The 17,766-nt window shown below is 34.8% G+C and overlaps 1 protein-coding gene across 2 annotated transcripts in view; it reads right to left on the reverse strand.

Moving 5' to 3' along the window:
* Positions 1-2,102: 2,102 nt before the first annotated feature.
* LOC108751181 overlaps positions 2,103-17,766 on the reverse strand; it is a 36,266-nt gene continuing 20,602 nt past the window's right edge. Inside the window, exons 1-6 of one of the 2 annotated variants that reach the window (XM_018491260.1) lie at positions 12,159-12,240; positions 9,318-9,707; positions 8,465-8,763; positions 7,771-8,170; positions 5,998-6,113; positions 2,103-5,729 (exon numbers count right to left, since the gene is read on the reverse strand). In XM_018491260.1, the coding sequence (XP_018346762.1) occupies positions 3,126-5,729; positions 5,998-6,113; positions 7,771-8,170; positions 8,465-8,763; positions 9,318-9,707; positions 12,159-12,240 (3,891 nt within the window). In that variant the 3' untranslated portion in view covers positions 2,103-3,125. Of the gene's footprint in view, positions 5,730-5,997; positions 6,114-7,770; positions 8,171-8,464; positions 8,764-9,317; positions 9,708-12,158; positions 12,241-17,766 lie in introns of those variants that run through there. The other variant, XM_018491261.1, reaches the window with a different exon arrangement.

Below are 17,766 nucleotides of genomic sequence, written 5' to 3' on the forward strand. Positions count from 1 at the left end.
AAAAATAAAAAAACACAAAAATTATAATTGACATCAATAATAAACTATTTTAAATTCTGAAAAAATTCTAAAAATAAATTTAGAACATTATTTTCTTATCTATTACCTCATAAACGCAAATCATAAATATAACGACATAAACTAGATATTAATATTACTAATTAATGTCCACACATAATCTTAACATTACCAATCTTTTTAGGAAGCCTGCTATATCGAACCCTGCTATCTATTCATTTTTTAAAAATGTATAATAAAAAAATCAGCAATAAAAATCTTATAAAATTCTCCGTATTATCGGTGGAGAGTTGAAAAGTACAACACTATAATCTAAAAATGTTAGACAGTATTTAAACTCTTATTTGAGAAACTCTAGAATGCACAAAAAATATACTTTTTTAAATGCATACATTAAAAATAATAAACAAAAATTTAATTTATGTAATTGTAAAAATTATAGACAAAATTTAATGTTAAAATCTAAATTATAGATTATTCAAAGTAAGCTTTGAATTAAGAGCATTTCAATAGTTTACTATCTTCCAAAATAATTATAAAAATTAGTAAAATTACATAACAGTTAAGCTCGGACATGAATTTAAATATCAGAGATGGTGTTGATTTTAAAAATTGAAATTTTATTCATATTTTTATAAGCAAAAACAACAAAATTCAAATACACTTATTTCATACATGTTAACTTCAACTAAAATATAATTGTACAGTAACATGACTCGTGTGTGTAAGATGCAACGCTTGAATGTCTTTATGAATAATCGGCATACAATCGGACACATCCGACGAATAGAGGTCGATAATTTTGTAAGAAGGAATCTAAATGATTCCTTGTTCGGCTACGCATGCACTGGTAAGGATCATTGCGGGCAAGCCTTCCCGCACGGTTTCCTCTTTCTCTCTCTCTCTCTCTCTCTCTTTCTCTCTCTCTCTCTCACTCTCTCTCTTTCTTTCTCTCAATTTTAACAAGTCTTAACCGCACCTTGATATCTCGCTACTGACTATTATCAAGGAGAGTGCTTTGAAATAGTTACAAAAACGGCCGCCACAGAATAAGGCACACAATTGATGCAACGCGCATTTTTTTTCAATGTAACGATATATATTCGTACTTATTCTTTAATGTTACTTTGGTGTGAACGAACGTCCATAGAGCTACGCCTAATCATCTTGGAAATGATTTATACGTGCTTAAGGAAACTAGAACATTGCAGGAACAATGGTGTCTACATATTGCTGCTGCGTGACATTAGGTTTCGCGTTCCTACCCTCCCTTCCCTCCCCCACCATATCATCACTGTCTTATCGTCTCGCTACATCTCTTCTTCTTCTTTACTACCATTATCATTAATTATCAGTATTTATTATCATTTTGCGTTCTGCTAATGCCTCAAATGACTTTATTTACACATCCTTCTGAGGTATGTTATGGGCGTTATGATATGGGATACATGACCTCGCGAACCATGTCTATCAATCGACCTACACGCAATTATGCAACTTAAAGTACCTTCAGTCTATTCCTGGATACAAATCAACTAAAGCGTGGGCTATGTCGTAACAAGTGCAGCTTTTCTTTATGTATATGCGTAAGTACACATATGCATCTTTGCAGTGCGTTCATCCGATTCCGATCGAAACGCGTCTATCGGAAAAAAGAAAAAAAAAAAAGAAAAAGACCGCCTCGCTTCTCCCTGATTTTTCGACGAACGTTTAGAAGTGAGATCGTCCTCGGCTATTCGCATCGTGAAATCCAAATTTGGTATCAACAAAACTTATCGTTTACGTCCAGTTTTAGAGATACAAAAATTTAATAAAAAGTGTCGTTTCCTTAAATTGCAACGATCTCGAAGCTGTACACGAGAGACGATATTTTTTTACAGATTCAAATTCTGAGACACGCGAATTAGCGAAGTGTCAAACGGGAAAAATAGATTTGGTAATGCTTGCTCTAAACGTCCGTTGAACTACAATCGTTATATGCAGATCATTATGTAACGTAAGACTCTTCTATATAGATCTCATTATACTTCTCAACAACAGACTAAAGCTATGGCTCACTGTTTTATCGCTGTCCGTTTTTTTTATCAACTAGTACCTTCTATGAGAACGCGATATTACATCTACGCGATTATATTATGTAACGCTATTTAAAAGCATGTATTATTGAACGATTTGCTCTGTCAGCTCTCCTCGGTACGTTTCCCCCTTTCTCTAAGAGAAAGAAAAAGGAGACTCATAGTTGAACATGCGGGATATTCCGATAATGCCGAGTTAAAAATTGCGAGCAGTCAGAACTTTCCTAAGCAAAGGCCATCCAACGTGATTACGTGCAACAATAACTCCTAGTCTTTTAACATTCTTGTCTTTTATATAGATTCTAAAAATAACGCTCTTGTCATTTCGACTGAGTGGTATTACGAGATATCGTAGCGAGAATAAAAACAACAGTCTGGCATCTCCTAATGCCCTCTACACTTCTCCATATACTTCTTCCTTCTCCTTTCTCCTTTCTTTATTTATTTCATTCAAAATAAAATTCGCGCTTTTTCCTATGATAATCCGGAAAAAAACAACATATATAAGCTCGGTCCAGATAAAAGCTGAACGCTGAAACGTTATGAATCTCTTTGATTACGAATAATGATATACGGCAATGCTTATAATGATAATAATGGTAAAATGCTATCGTAGAGTGACTGCTACAATGCATACTCCCACACACATAAAATTTTGAAAGTTTTCCCACAGAAAGTTATACATCACAAACGAACTCTTAAAACTATTTACAAAAATGGATCGCGATTCACGATGCTTTTCAAATAACATTTAGTTTTTTTTTGAGCGTGTCACTGAACTTTCAAAAGAATATCGATTCATTAAATCTCCGTCCAACGGAGATAAGACATTTGCTTTTGTATTGTGAGAAGGGTGCATATTACACGTACATATACGTGATATACCCGGAGAAAGCACTACGCCCTGGCCTATTTTAAAAAGAATGGCCCTGACGCGATTATATATATTATTATAATATAAGGTATGTTATAATAATATATTCTTTTTTTATTTGAAAAAGAGTTTGCGCAATGGGGTATATCTTCTTGATATTATTGTATGTTGCAGCACACTGCTCTGCACGGTATCGGACCATCGCCGTTCTGACCGTACAACGACCTTTGCCCGAACATCTTCGAATCGAACGATAAGAACGGTGATTTTCCGTTGTAACAGCTTTCGTATACCTCGAACGCCTCATCGATGGGTATCTTCTCATCTGCTATGATAACGTCCTGATTTTTGTCCGGTATATAGATTGGGATCTCCTCGCCACAGAAATACCCGATTGTTTTGTCCTCCGAATCATTTGGCACTGTTCTCGACGAAATTACCGACGTGCTAAATTCGCTTGACTCTTCCTCCGTGTTGACGGTATCCCGTGCGAGTCTGTAATACCTCTGTACATGTTCCACGATGGCTTTTTCGATCTCGATGTTATCGTCCTCCGCCGCCTCGCCTTCGCACAGGACTCCCGGACTTTGCAACATTCTTTTTGGGGTTATCACAGGTTCCACAGTTTCTTCCCAGCATTCCAACACGTCAGGCTCCTCTATGCTGACCGAGGATCCTATCATTACGCTATCGTTTTCGTCATTCTCGCTGCTGTTCTTGCTGATCTTCTCACATATCTCCACGTTTTTGTTAATCACGTCGACGTAAGCAGTGGTCTTCGCAATAGGATTACCATGAAAATTAAACGGCACAGGTTCGTACGAGGACATCGGTAACAATCTGCCGTCTTGCGAAACGATAATCTCCCCCTTCTCAAACGTCCGCACGCTTACCATACTGTCCTCGATCGTTTCTTTACCTTTCCCGTCGTTTAAATTGTCTATACGTCGCATTTTGATATCAATATTTTCGACAGGATTTTTACTGATTTTTCTTAATGTCTTCATTCGTCTTCCATTAACTCTCTTCGAGTTTATCCGAGAACTTAAAGCAACCCTCATACCTGCAACGCTATCCTCCTGAGTAAATTCGCAAACGTCACCAACATTATTCTTCGGCTTGTCTTTCGGTCTCACGGCAGTGACAAAGTTCAACGAAACCAACGAGGAAACTAACTGACTCTGCGTTTTCTCATCGACATTCTTGTTCCGTTTGTCGTTTCTCTTTGCCATTGTTTTTCTTTTTACAACTTTCGCGTCCCTTTTTCTTCTGCCGATCGACGTTGAATCAGCTTCCATCTGATCATTCCTGGCGTTATTGTTGTTGATGTTATTATTGTTGGTCTTTGCGAATTCGCCGCAGCTAGCCGTGCGCGACAACAACGTGACGTTGTCAACACCGCTATTAGCAGATAGTGCAGGCATGGGGTTGCCTTGCAAGTTTTTTGGCGGCGTTGCATCCATTTCTTCATCATCTTCGTCTGTCTCGCTCTCCGAGGTCGACGCCGACGTTATGAAAAGATCAGGCGAGTTCGCTCGACGCAGCCACTCTTTCACCGCAGCTGTAATTGGATATTTTTTCGATAACCGAGACTGACTCTCAAATCCGGAATCCTCGTTCGAGCCTTGGATTGTATCTCGATTTGTCGTTTTGATCGTGCTCTCGTTATGTACCTCCAGTGCGTCTCCCTCGTTCGCCACCTTCCGTTCCGTCTCACCCAGCTTATCGTTCACAATATTGCATTTGCAATCTGCGTCCGACAGTTCGACAGCTTCGAATTGCTGTACGAGTATCTTGCTCTCCACATCTAGATGCTCATCCAAGTCCGGCCCAGGTGTAGACTCCCTCACGAATTTCAGACCCTTCTTGTTGTACTTTCTCGGCAATCCAAGTGATGTTGCTCGCGTAATGGATGAATTGTTGCAATATCGTAATCGTTGAACTTCCTCTTTTTCGTTGACGTTTATCGTTGTTAAATTGGAATCATTCTCTTGAGGACTCATCGATCTTGATTCTGATACCTTTTCCATTAAGTCAGCAAAATGTTCGTGGTTAGTATCGCCGTTAGCTAAATTTTCTTCAGGGCATCTGACGTGATTATTCAATGTATTCGTATTAATGTCGTTACTATTATTTTCGAATGACTCATGTTTCGTATTGGCACTGGTCGAATCGCCATCGTTCTCCAAAGAAGTATCAGTCCTGGAGGGCGTTTCATAATCAGTCGGAGCATTGCTCCTTATCTCAATAGTTCCATTCGTTATTATCGCTTCCACATTCGCGACTAGATTATTCGCTTGACTATTAATTTCTGCGTTCCTGTCTCTGGGCATGTGTCCAATTGTCGGCGACTGAATGTTGTCTAAAGATGTCTCCCTAACTATTTGCTCTGAATTATGGATTGTCGCCTCTTCCTGGTTCGGTAGACTTTGAGCGGTTGACGAGTCGCACGTCTCGATCTCGCGACTGGCGGATTCTGTCTCGGTGTAAGATGACATATCCGGTGCGTCATTGACAGGTGATGTGACTTCTTCGGCCACAGTAGTGACGGTGGATGTCAAAACCGGAGCAGAAAGGATTCGCGATTGCAGAGCTGGCCGCAATTGAAATTCCTGGCACTCGGGATTAAGCGGTCGATTCGCGGCCGATGTCGTTGTAATCGCGGTCAAAGTCGGACATTCTGACCAAGGTAGTCGGGAAGACGATACATCATTATCACATTCGGAACTGTATTCCCCTTCTTCTTCATCTTCGGTGTTACCCTGAATTTATATACAATCGAAAGAAATGATTAGACTAATCAAGCATTTATATCAAAAATGTCTTTTGGCAACAAAAATAATTATGATAGTTTTAGTATTAATGTTCATAACATTTTCAATATATGTTTCATACTATAACAGAATATATATAACATATATTCTGTTATTACAAGTTAATTGTTTCATATTTATGTTAATTTATTTCTTCCAAAAAATGTTTTAGAGCGTTTTAGCATTCATCTTATATTATATGAGTTTATCGACGTACCAAAGTAGGTCTTCTCTGTTTTCTTTTCTTTTTCTTCTTTCTTCGTTTGGCGTACGCCATTGTCATAGCTGTTACATCCATGGTTCTCACCAAAGGCCCGCCCTGGATGGTAACACCTTGGACAAAAGAAATCGTCGCGCGTTATCGGTCTGTCGAGAGATACGAAGACCGGTCAACGAATAATACTTTAGTGCGACATTTGGCGATCCGATGAGCGATTCTCTCAATTGCATGATTAGAAGAACGACTAGAACGTGCCGGAGTTGTCACGAAAAGTGAACCTAGCTTTTCACTGTTTGTCTGTGCCTGCTGACTTCTCATATATCGAAGCGAAACAGCATGTAAATGTTATTTTTAACAAGTTCTATTTGAGATGTAGCAACGTGCTGTCGTTGCCAAACTATCACTTCACATCTTTCGCGTAGCTAAAATATATTTCCGACATTAAATTGTGCCGGTGCGACCATGGGACATATTTTCTCGTGCAGTAGCCACGAGTCAATGGACTCTCGCATGAGGTATGCTTCATTATTGGTGCAATGTGAAAACAATGAGACAATACGGCGTGTAGCAGCTGTGAAAAGTATATCGATTGATGTTTATGCGAGTGACATATGTCGTTAGTCGCGAGCGACAAACAGACAAATCGAGCGTGTACAGAGTTGGAACTTTAGGAACGATCGTGAAGAATGAACTACATGTACACTAGACTAATCGTCGGATACTTCCGACATGAAAAAAATGCTGAACATTTTCTCGATACTGTTTTGCGAACCTGCAGGGGCTCAAGGCTCCCATTTCCACGATCGTGTCTAAAGCGTGATACCTTTTTTGCGAATTATTACCTTTTACCTTGAATGTGGTAGAGGCACGGCAGTAATATAACAGCAATGATGCCGATGGACGGGACAGAAGTCATGAATCGGGGCATATCCCTTTTCCTTGGCCGCGCTTCCGATCGACACTGTTCTCGTTTAACATTAGAAATAGGTACAATCAAGCGTACTACGGCCAGTGTAGCGCAGTACGAGAAAGGAGCGTTCAATTAGCACAAATATAAATAATTAAATATCAATAATTGCGCGATATCGTTATTTTTCATTTCATACTGTTAGTTTTTACGTTATTGATAGTTTATGCAGCGATGTGATTGCATACAATGTGTCTCGCATTATCATTCTTCCCTCAAACCAAATCTTTAATCGAATTGACTTTCTTCTAGAAAACAGTTTTTTTAGTTAATATAACCAGTAAAAAAATTAAAAATTATTTAAAAATTATATTTTGAAATTGCTAATAAATAACGAACATTTTGGACAATTTTGAATAAACAAATATCAATCTTACTTTGATATACATACAATTTTCATAATCCTGTTTCTTTATCTATTTATAAATCTACAATATAATTCGACTCAATTTCTAATAATTAACAAACATTATTCTAAAAAGTAAAAAATATATTTTTTGTATATTTTTCCTGATACGACATATTTTTTCTGCTACATAATAAATTGTACAAATCGATCGCGCTAGCACTCCCTCCCCGAAATGCGCTTTTTTCTCTTAAACGCAAACGTGGGCAATCAACACACTTGTCCGTTGTTCCGTCCATCCGACTGTGAACAGAACGAAGGCTACGAGCGCGAATGTAGATCTGCTCATGCAAGTAGCAGAGAGCAAATACAGATTTTGCCAATCCGTATATTATAGCACGCGTACATTACTGGGGGGACGACTCCGAATCCTAAATCTATCTATTTTGTAACTAACCATTAACGTTGACCAAGGGAGGTCCAAACATGTAGTGACCAGGATATATGTACGGCTGCGGCACGGCTGGCACCATATGCGACATATGCGTTGGCTCTTGCATCATTAATGGATCTAGATAAGGATCGACCATCGTCATGCCGTTTTCTAAATGTTGTTGTCCCTCGAGATGCAACTGCTCCTGTGGTTGTTCTTCTATAAGCTGCTCTTTTACGATATGCTGCTCCATAGTTGCATTTTCCGCTTCTTCAACTTGCTCCTCGATCTCCTCGGCTACGCTGCCACTGCAGCTAGCACTACCAGTACCGCTCTCATTCCACATACTGTTGGAAGCTTCCGCTGCCACTATCGTGCCGTTCTGCTCCTCCACTATAGCGATCGGTTCTGTACTTTGATTAGTCTACAAATAATTATATAATGATCAAATAATAATTAATTAATCAATATATAATTGTTGTAATTGTTATAATTGTGATTGGAATTAATATAAAGTAAATTTTTCTTACGCAATATTACAAAATCTTAATATTATAACAACAATAGACAATTCAGAATATTGTTCAAATTGACTCCAAAATAGATACTCTATTATCCAAGTATAATGTTTGTATTTTAACATTTCTGTGGATTTTTATATCAGTATTTCAATCGAGCATCTAATGAAAATATACGACAAATAAGATTTCCGAACTACCTGATAATCCATTAAGCAATATGGCTGATTGGCAAGTTTAGGCACGAATGCAGGATTAATCCATTCAATCGGTCTTAGAGGAACCGGGCCACAAGGTACAGTCGCTAGAACGTTTGGTCCAACTTGAGCAGGTACTGGCGCAGGTCCGACCAACATCACAGGATATTCGTAATAGTAGCCGCTCGCATGATCGTAAAATGTTCCGTATCCTAATTGCGCTCCTGGCTCTGCGCTCATGGGCGGATATTCTCCCGTTCCACTGTCCAATAGTTGCTGGTCCTCTGTAGTTTCGCTACCGTCTACAAAGACGTTGTTATTTAAATATGTTCTCGTTTATCGGCAGACTAAATATATTAGCAACAAGATAATAAAAACTTTCTCCAAGTGTCGCTGTAGAAAAGACGAAAGGCTTGTCTCGAGTAAATACGTGCAAAATATATACAAATAGACGCTTATTATTAATGTTGGAATTTACGTTTCAAGAATACAATAATTTGTTTTCTATATCGGCGATTTATAAAATTAGAATGTTTTAACTTGCTGACTCATTAATGACAAAAAAACCAAGTTATCTTGACCATAAGTATTATTGTAGAAGCACTCTCAATTTACTGCATTTTCTTGGAAGAGATAATAAAAAAAAAAGAGGACTAAAATATTAAAATTATTATAAAAATAAATATGATTTTTCAACAAAACTGGTTTTAATTTATTTTTTGTTAAACTCTAATAGAACGTTTACGTTAATTGGGACTCTGTATTTATGGCCAAGGCTGTAGTTTGCTGGCGTTTTAGCACCATTCGCCAGTGACATTTAGCATTCAGTAATACGTTTATCCTATACGATAACCACCTGCGGTGGAATGTGATGCCGATTGGCTCTCCGTAGTCGACGGCGTAGCGCTGGTGCTCGCATTTCCAGTCCAAAGCTTCTTGCGCGACAGATAACCCTTTTTGAAGAGAACATCTTGTCGCGGTGTCGTAATTCTCGTATATTCCTCCTCGTTGAAGATGATCTTAGGCTGTGACGGTGAACCCGCGCTCTCGTCTCTGTGCGATCTCGAGCCGCTGCTGGCGTAGCCGCTCGTACTTCCGCCGCTGATGCTAGTACCAGCTCGACGCGGCTTGTAGCCACCTTGCTGTCCATTCCGATCGAAATGTGTGTGCGCATTAGTCTCCTTCTCCTGACTCTTCACGTAGTCTTTTCGCAAACCCTCCTCCTCATCCTCTTCACCGGGTGGAGCTGTTGAACCAAGAGTGATGTGATTAGCACTCAGACTCCCAAAATGCATGCTGTTCTCTTCAATTAGTATCAAGTTAATAAAATAAAAATTTTACGATAAGTAATAAATAAATATATACTTCCGCAAAAAGAGAAGAACATTCGTAATGTTTTTAATTCAAATTTTAAAATCAGAAAGATATTTTAAAGATATCTAAATAAAACAAATCGATTTTGTAGATATTTTTCTGTAAATATTTTTTTACAACTATAATGTCGCGTCCAATCATACATATAGGTACTCGTAAAGAATAATTTTGTTAAAGTATAGTAAAGTAAAAAGTATAGTAAAGTTTAAAAAGTATAGTAAAGTAATTAAAGAATGATAAACAAAATTTCTGAAATAAGTTTCTCAATGAAATGAAAAGGACTAATGGGAATTAGAGTTGCAGACAGTGCACAATTATTTTGTGTGTGTGTGTGTGTGTGTGTGTGTGTGCGCGCGCGCGCGCGCGCGTGTGTGTATACGAAACAAACTTTATCGTATTTAAATCTTTATATTGAATTACAATACAATGACGTACGTTTTGACTAATCTTTTAGCTCATCAGCAAATGTTAATATAAATAAATGCTGAAGACCCAAATCGAATGCTTCGATCACGCTTCTTGAGAGGTAGTCAACTTTCTTCCATTAAAGAACTAACTTAGTTGAATATGGCTGGGTGGTACTGAATGATTGAGAAATCTTATCAAAACGCAATCGTAAAATATATAATAACGAGTCAAAAAATAATGTTCTAAAAAATGTACAACATGATAGCTACAGAATAAAATTAAACTTGCTAAGCATGATAAACAGATGTCAGCACATTGCTATGTCAAAATTTAAATTAAAATTTTAATTCTGACATCGCAATATACTAAAATCTATCTTTGTCATACTTTGTAAGTTTAATTTTACTCTGTGACTACCGTATTGTACATTTTTTACACTTAGAATTGTGTTATTTTTTGACTTGTTATTACACATTATATTTTACTATCATTATATTATATATTATTGGCCAAAAACATTCTTTTATTTGTTTACTGAATAATTGCGTTTTAATGAGATATCTCAGTAAATACTTAAATATTTCAGCAAAATCATTCTTTCCGTGTATATTCGGATTTTCATTCGCAGATATTTAACATTATTTAGACATTATTTAGACTTCAAGTGGATTCAATTTCTAGGAAATCGACGCTTCATTCGTATAATACATAATTTAAATTGTAAAAAATAAGCAAGTGAACTCGTAATTGTGGATTGTCAATTGCGTTTAATAACAAGAGAAAATGTAAGATATTTCCGTGATGTCTCTGGAATGATCACTTCGCACGTTGTATTTAACGCACGAAACTGCATATATTCTTCTAAATGTAATTTGTATGAAATTGATTGTATCACACAGGAAGTGTTTGTAAAATTGATTGTTGAACAACATAGTATAAGAGCGCTACATTCAGAAAAAAAAGAAACACTAATTCATGCAAAATATATACATAAATTGATATGCTTTATGTTCGCCTCGTTCATAATTTTATATATACGAACATAATTGTTTAACATGTACAGTATTAATAGAATTATAGACATTACTAAAACTACAGACATAATAGAAATGGAGAAAATAAAAAATTAAAAATCTCGAACTGTAACGAATTTCATATTTTATAGCTTCGAGATTGTATTTCAGAAAGTGTATTTAAATTATTTAACTGATGACATGGGTAAGAAGTGAATGAATTATTTAATTTATATACAAACTACGATAAAAGAAATTTCACATAGTTTTCTTTCACCTTTCTCTATATTCTCTGCTTAAATTTCGCCGTTCTTTATTCAAGGTGTTTCTAAATAAATGCAAAAAATTTTAGGAAATAATTTTTTTTTTAAATTAAGAGGATTTTTCATAATATGTACTCCTATATCCCTTCCTGAGAAGTTATGCTCCTTCAAGGTAGAAATAAAAATTAAATTAAAATTTTTTTTTTTTAATATTAATAAGTATCCCCTAAATATCCTTTTTACTAGTGAAAAATGTCCGATAAATTTTATTTTCCTAACTTTTGTCTAAAATTGGAAAAAAATAAAAATTTAATTTTTATCTCCTTTGAAAGAGTAATTTTTTTAAGGAAGGATATAAGAATATACATTTATATAAAAATTTTAATTCTTAACAAAGAATTATCTCCTAAAAGGACCCCGCACAAATCATATGGAAAAAATGGCTTTAATCAAATTCAGATAAAAAAAAAATCATAATTTACAAAATACCACAATATCAGCCAATTTAACCGAAGCTACTTTTTCAATATAATTTGTCTTTTTTCGCACTTATTTAAAAACATCTTGTGTATATCGATTCAATATTTTACACAAGTTACGATTATCACGTGCAATTATATTGAAATGATGTTTCCGTACCATCTTGGTACCTCGCTAAAAGTAGCACATGATTCGAGGAGCCGATCACGTGGGTGACCTTCTTCTGCCGACGCCACTGCATCGCACCCTTGATGTTATCTTCCCTTTAAGATTATCCTGATTGATCGACGAGCAAAACCGCTCTTCGAAGATGTTCCAACCGATCGATTCGTTTTGAATGTTTGGTGCTTGACATTAATCGAGAGATCGATTCAGGGACATTCACCGCGGTCACTGATAAAGGGATGGCAGTAACGAGTAATATGCATCGCACACGATGCCTCGAGAACGACTGTAATCGGTACGGGGAAGGGGGTGCACACGCCGGACGAGACGAAGAGCGAAGAGTCCGCGAGGGATGTATTTGCGCGTACGGTAGCCGGGAGGACGAGTTGCCCATTGGCTGCCTCCACCAGTACCAGAATAGCATCGAAATTAGAATAGAAAACGAGCTACCAAAGAGGCTACCGAGCTATTGGCGACTGATGTCTTCATCTGAGTACGAATGAAAAATCGTCCTGATTCCTTCATTTTCAATCGATCAATTCTTTACGAACTAAATCGATATCGTAGATTAATTCCTATAGACATTAATCAAAATATGAAAATAAATGTAAAAAAAATATTAAAGTGTAATGGCAATATAAATAAATCAAGAGCTAATAGATTAAGATATTATATTTTAAATAACAGGAAGAATTCCATTTTCGAGAAGTGAATCTTGGTACTTAATAATACTCATATATATTTACAAATATTCTTTTTAAGTTACAAACTGCGTGCTGATTTGATTTGTCACACATGAAATCAAATTAAAGCTGGAAATAACATCACAGATATATTGATCGTAAAATCAATAATAATGCTAATAAACATCTTAAACACTACAAAGAATTTTTTGCGAAAAATGTCACCATACCCAAGATTTAAACTCCCAGAATTATTTAAATATTTCATTTCAGTAAAATTGAGACTGAAAATTTCATTACATCCAGGCAGACGGTTTGTTGCTTCTATATTAAGTTTCGCTTTTAAATAAAATTATTAAATCTTAAATCTTTTAAAAAAGAAACTGAGAGAATTTCTTCTAAATAAAGAAAAAACATGTTGAAAGTTAGCAGTGGTTATTTTCATTAATTCACAGCTTTTAGATAACAGTAAAAGATTGAAAAAGTATATTTTATTCAATGGCAATTTAATACTTGTGTAACTTTATTGTTGAATATGAAACGGGATTCGAGTCATTGTCGACAAAGAATATCAAATATATCAATGTATTCTCGCTTTAACGTTTACTACATTGTGAAAGTCAGAAGGCAAATAATTGTGGTCGCTATTAAATCTGCCTGTTACTTTTTCGAGACGATTTTCTAATAAGACTAAGCAACACATTTTTCTGATTTGGAGCGCGAACGTTCACTGAGAGCAATTATAGTATAATCACTAAATGGAGTGCTAATTTGTGCTGATGATGTGTGATACTGAAAGGAAATTAGTATCTCAGGAAGGCAGGCATATATTTGCAGCTAAACATATTTTGCGATTGATGCCGTTTTATCCAATTATCATTATTTTTATAATTATTATATCATCGGATTTTTCAAAGATCTTAGCTTTTCTTAATTCTTATTTTATTTGTTTTCATTAACGCAATTTCTTCCCATTAATATAGCCTTTCGGTGAATCGCAAATTTTACATAAGTCATTTTAAATACCTACTTAAAATACTTAAAAAAATTTTACTTTCTAAAAAATTTAGAATTTTTTATTATTCTTTAATTAAAGATTTAGGAAACAAATAAATATTGGATTTATTTATAGGACAACTATATAATTTCTACATCGCAATGTAACTTGACATAAAAAAATCATACTTGAAATATTTATATTAAAAAATTAAAACCTTTGTCAATATTTCATAATACATACATATACATTTCTATACATTTCTATATTAGAGTACAGATAAAAAAAAATACTACTTATTGAAATAACTTCGATACAGATGGCAAATTAGCGCTAATTTTTTTGTATTACTTTTAAATATGGTCTAAAATAATCTGAATTTTTTCACAATTTTTTTGTTATTTTGAAATATCTACTATATATCTTTAATATACGCACAGAAAAATTGGGAATAAAAAAAAGAGCGGAAAGAAGCAATTTATTTACGAATCATTCGCCTGCGAGACGAATTATTTTTGAAACGTAATGCCGAGTGTCGTCCAAACACATGTACATAACATACGACATATCGCATTCTCGTTCCAGATTCCGTCTTGGTTTACATTTCAAGCGAACCGTGCGTTAAAACATCTAGATATCGTGCAAGTGTATTAATATCTAGATGGTACATTTCATTGATCGTGCAAGCGGACTAGTGCTCGCTATATTGTACATCGAATGCATATCCTTCGTACTCAGATATTATCTCTCAAATTCCAATTTGAGAGATAATACCTGAAATATTTATACAATACAGATATACTGAGATATTAATAAGTAGACCCGTGTTCGTTGCATTTGCATCTTGCAAACATACTCGATTCTCAGCATTGTACGTTCGCCATATATCATGCAGATCATACATTACGAAAAATCGTCCTTGATGTCGAAAATAATTTTTCCTTGAATCCTGTTTTATTGCCCAAAGTGCCTTACAATGTTATATAATATTGCTCGCACTTGTAATTTTTAAAAAATTCACCGTTTTATATTCACGCAATTTATGCGTTATAAAAAATTTTTAAGAAAAGGAATTAATGAGAAAATAATACGTTTTATGAGTAGCAAATTATAATTGTCGATTGTAATTGTATATTTTTATGTGATTATAAATTTCAAATTAAAAATTAATATACAGAACCTTAAAATTGAGTAAAGAATTATTTATGTGTTTTCTATTCTAAATTTAGATTGTTGCTTATTTCTAATTGTTAATATTAATGACAGGCACTTCAACATTTTCACAATTAATTTCGAAACCATCTTTTATATTAATCAGAAATGTTTTAATTTACCTAGAAAGTTGAGTCTTATCCAGTAAAGATAAAATACTCTTTAAAAGTACATCTCTTTAAAAGTTTTATTAGAGTATGTGCTGACTTCTTTATACATTTTTTTCTTATCACATAAAAGAATATTTCTTCATTCAAATGTAATATATTCGGAAATTTAAACAGAAAGTATCATAAAGAATCAGATAGAAAGACATTACGTAATCGTATGAAAGTGACATGGCGATGAGTAATAGAAACGATTCTTTTCTTCGGGAAGAACTTCGTGCCTCTCAAAATAAAGTTTCTTTACAATTTTCTACTTCATGATAAATCATCGAAACTTTTTGCTCATCGATTTTCCATCAAGGACAACTTTCTATTATAAAATAAACCCAGAATGTTTACTGAACTCTTGTAAAAAAATTCCCTAAAAATTTCCAATTTTTTTAGGTACTTTTATGCAAAGTTCCAAGTAAGATTAAAAAAATTTTTTTATTGCAACTTTGAAATAAATTAATATGCAAGTAACGCAAACAAACTACTGTGTATTGTAAATTAGAAGGCAGGGATTCCTGATTATATCTATTATTTTCTACAATTGGAGCCATGAAATTTATAGGAAAGATTCACTACAATATAGTATCAGTGACCTATTCTCTTTTGATGAATATTGCCTTTTATAAACTTAATTTTTTTTATAAAAATTAATTCGCGAGGCACGCAAGAATGTGAATATACGTAAATATATATACCATACTTATTGCTAACTGATTATTAACACTTTGCATTATCAAGAAAAAAATGACTAAAAAAGAACATTTTCAGAAAAAATAAAATTTCAAAAAATTCCTTTAGTACTGATAAAATTTCATAAAAATCTCTGATTTTCAGAGATAAAAAAAAATTTCAAAAGATCTCTTGAAAATTATAAGTTTTCCAGGCTTTTTCTAAACAATAAACACCCTGAAAGGCAATACAGAGATCGCCACACCTATAGTGTTTTTGAGGATCAATTTTAGGTATTTTCGGTCAACGCAAGACCTAATTAAAACCAAAAATGGAGTCTTCACGGACGGACGACAGATCCGCCGCACCCGTTTCGAGGACGTTGCTTCCTTTTGTGACGTCGTCATCAAACAAGAATCGAATTTGGGATTTTTCTCGCTGTCTGTGCACGCACGAGTAATGCATACCGGTCGCGCACTATTTCCGTCAGGACGAGAAGCTGTGAAATCCTCTAAGGTCGTCCCGGCGGCACTGCACTAGCGCGGCGTGCACTGCGTCATGATGCTCGTCCGCTTCGATTTTCCGCAGTCGTCTGCGACTGTGCAACACGAACGATTTTGTACCAGCAGACGTTACCCCGTCGCCTACAAGGTACTCGCGAAGAAAGGTCCGCGAGCTCGCCTTTCCTGTTCCTCGGCTATTTTAAAAGCGATTTCGATCTCTTCAACCTTTTAACCACTTTCCTTACTCGCTCGAATATGCTCGGATATCATGTTGGAATATTATATCTTGGCTACAATATGTAAGTACAAAAGATATAAGATGTCTAAGAAAAATAAAGAAAAATAAAGAAAATATAAGAAATGGGGGGATAAAATGTATATAGATACATTTTCTTTACTATTATAAATTGTAATAAATAAAATTAAAGAAACTTAACATTTTACTACATTGAGAAAAATTTCTGGTTAAAAATGAATCAGAAGATCTGGATATTTTCGAAACTCCCTGTATATTTACCGGATGGATTTTCATAATTCTAGTTAGAACAGAGGAATCCGGCATAGAAGAAAATGAGTGTTGATTTATGATTTGACGAAAGCCTTACGTCTGTCGTTATACGACAGGTCGAGGCTTCAAAGATGACGAAACGGACTTTGCTCGCCGTCCTCATGGCAGGTTGACGCCTAAGACGATGTCTCACGAAAAGTCGAAGCATAATGATTTGGACTGTTATAGAACAGCCTAGGCACATTGTCAAAAACATAGGGCCAATGCTCTCCCTCCGCATATTTAATTTGATCTTTACCGATTCACTTTCCAACTGGATCTGTTACTGTCAAAAGACTACACAATTTCGAACAGGAATAACGCATGAGTTGATGATTTAACTAGTTAGCGCATTTCAAGGCAAAACGCGAGCGTAAAGTTCTTCGAACTGATTGGGACTTTGTCTTGGACCTTGTGACTTACAATTAAAAATTATCATTATATCATTTATTACGATATTTTTTTTGCCAACATAAACACATGTAAATAGTGACACTAATTATTGTCTAAGTATGTTATTCGATCGGATTTTTTGTCTTAAATATAACCATCTTAACATGTCATATAAACCAATCACAGAATCATATTAGCATCTTACGACATTGCTGAGAAAAAATGTACTAAATTTTAATGAATATTAGTTTAAATAGTATTAACTTAATATTTACTTAAATAAATATTTAATAAATAAAAAAATAATAAAGTAATTAAATTAATTACGATTAAATCGTAATTAATAGTTTTTTGTTATAAAACTAAATAAATATATGTTTATATTAATAAATATTTATTAATTTATTAATATGTTGATATTAATAAATATTTAACTAATA

The sequence above is a fragment of the Trachymyrmex septentrionalis genome, unplaced genomic scaffold, assembly GCF_001594115.1.
Source record: "Trachymyrmex septentrionalis isolate Tsep2-gDNA-1 unplaced genomic scaffold, Tsep1.0 scaffold403, whole genome shotgun sequence".
Lineage (NCBI taxonomy): Eukaryota > Metazoa > Arthropoda > Insecta > Hymenoptera > Formicidae > Trachymyrmex > Trachymyrmex septentrionalis.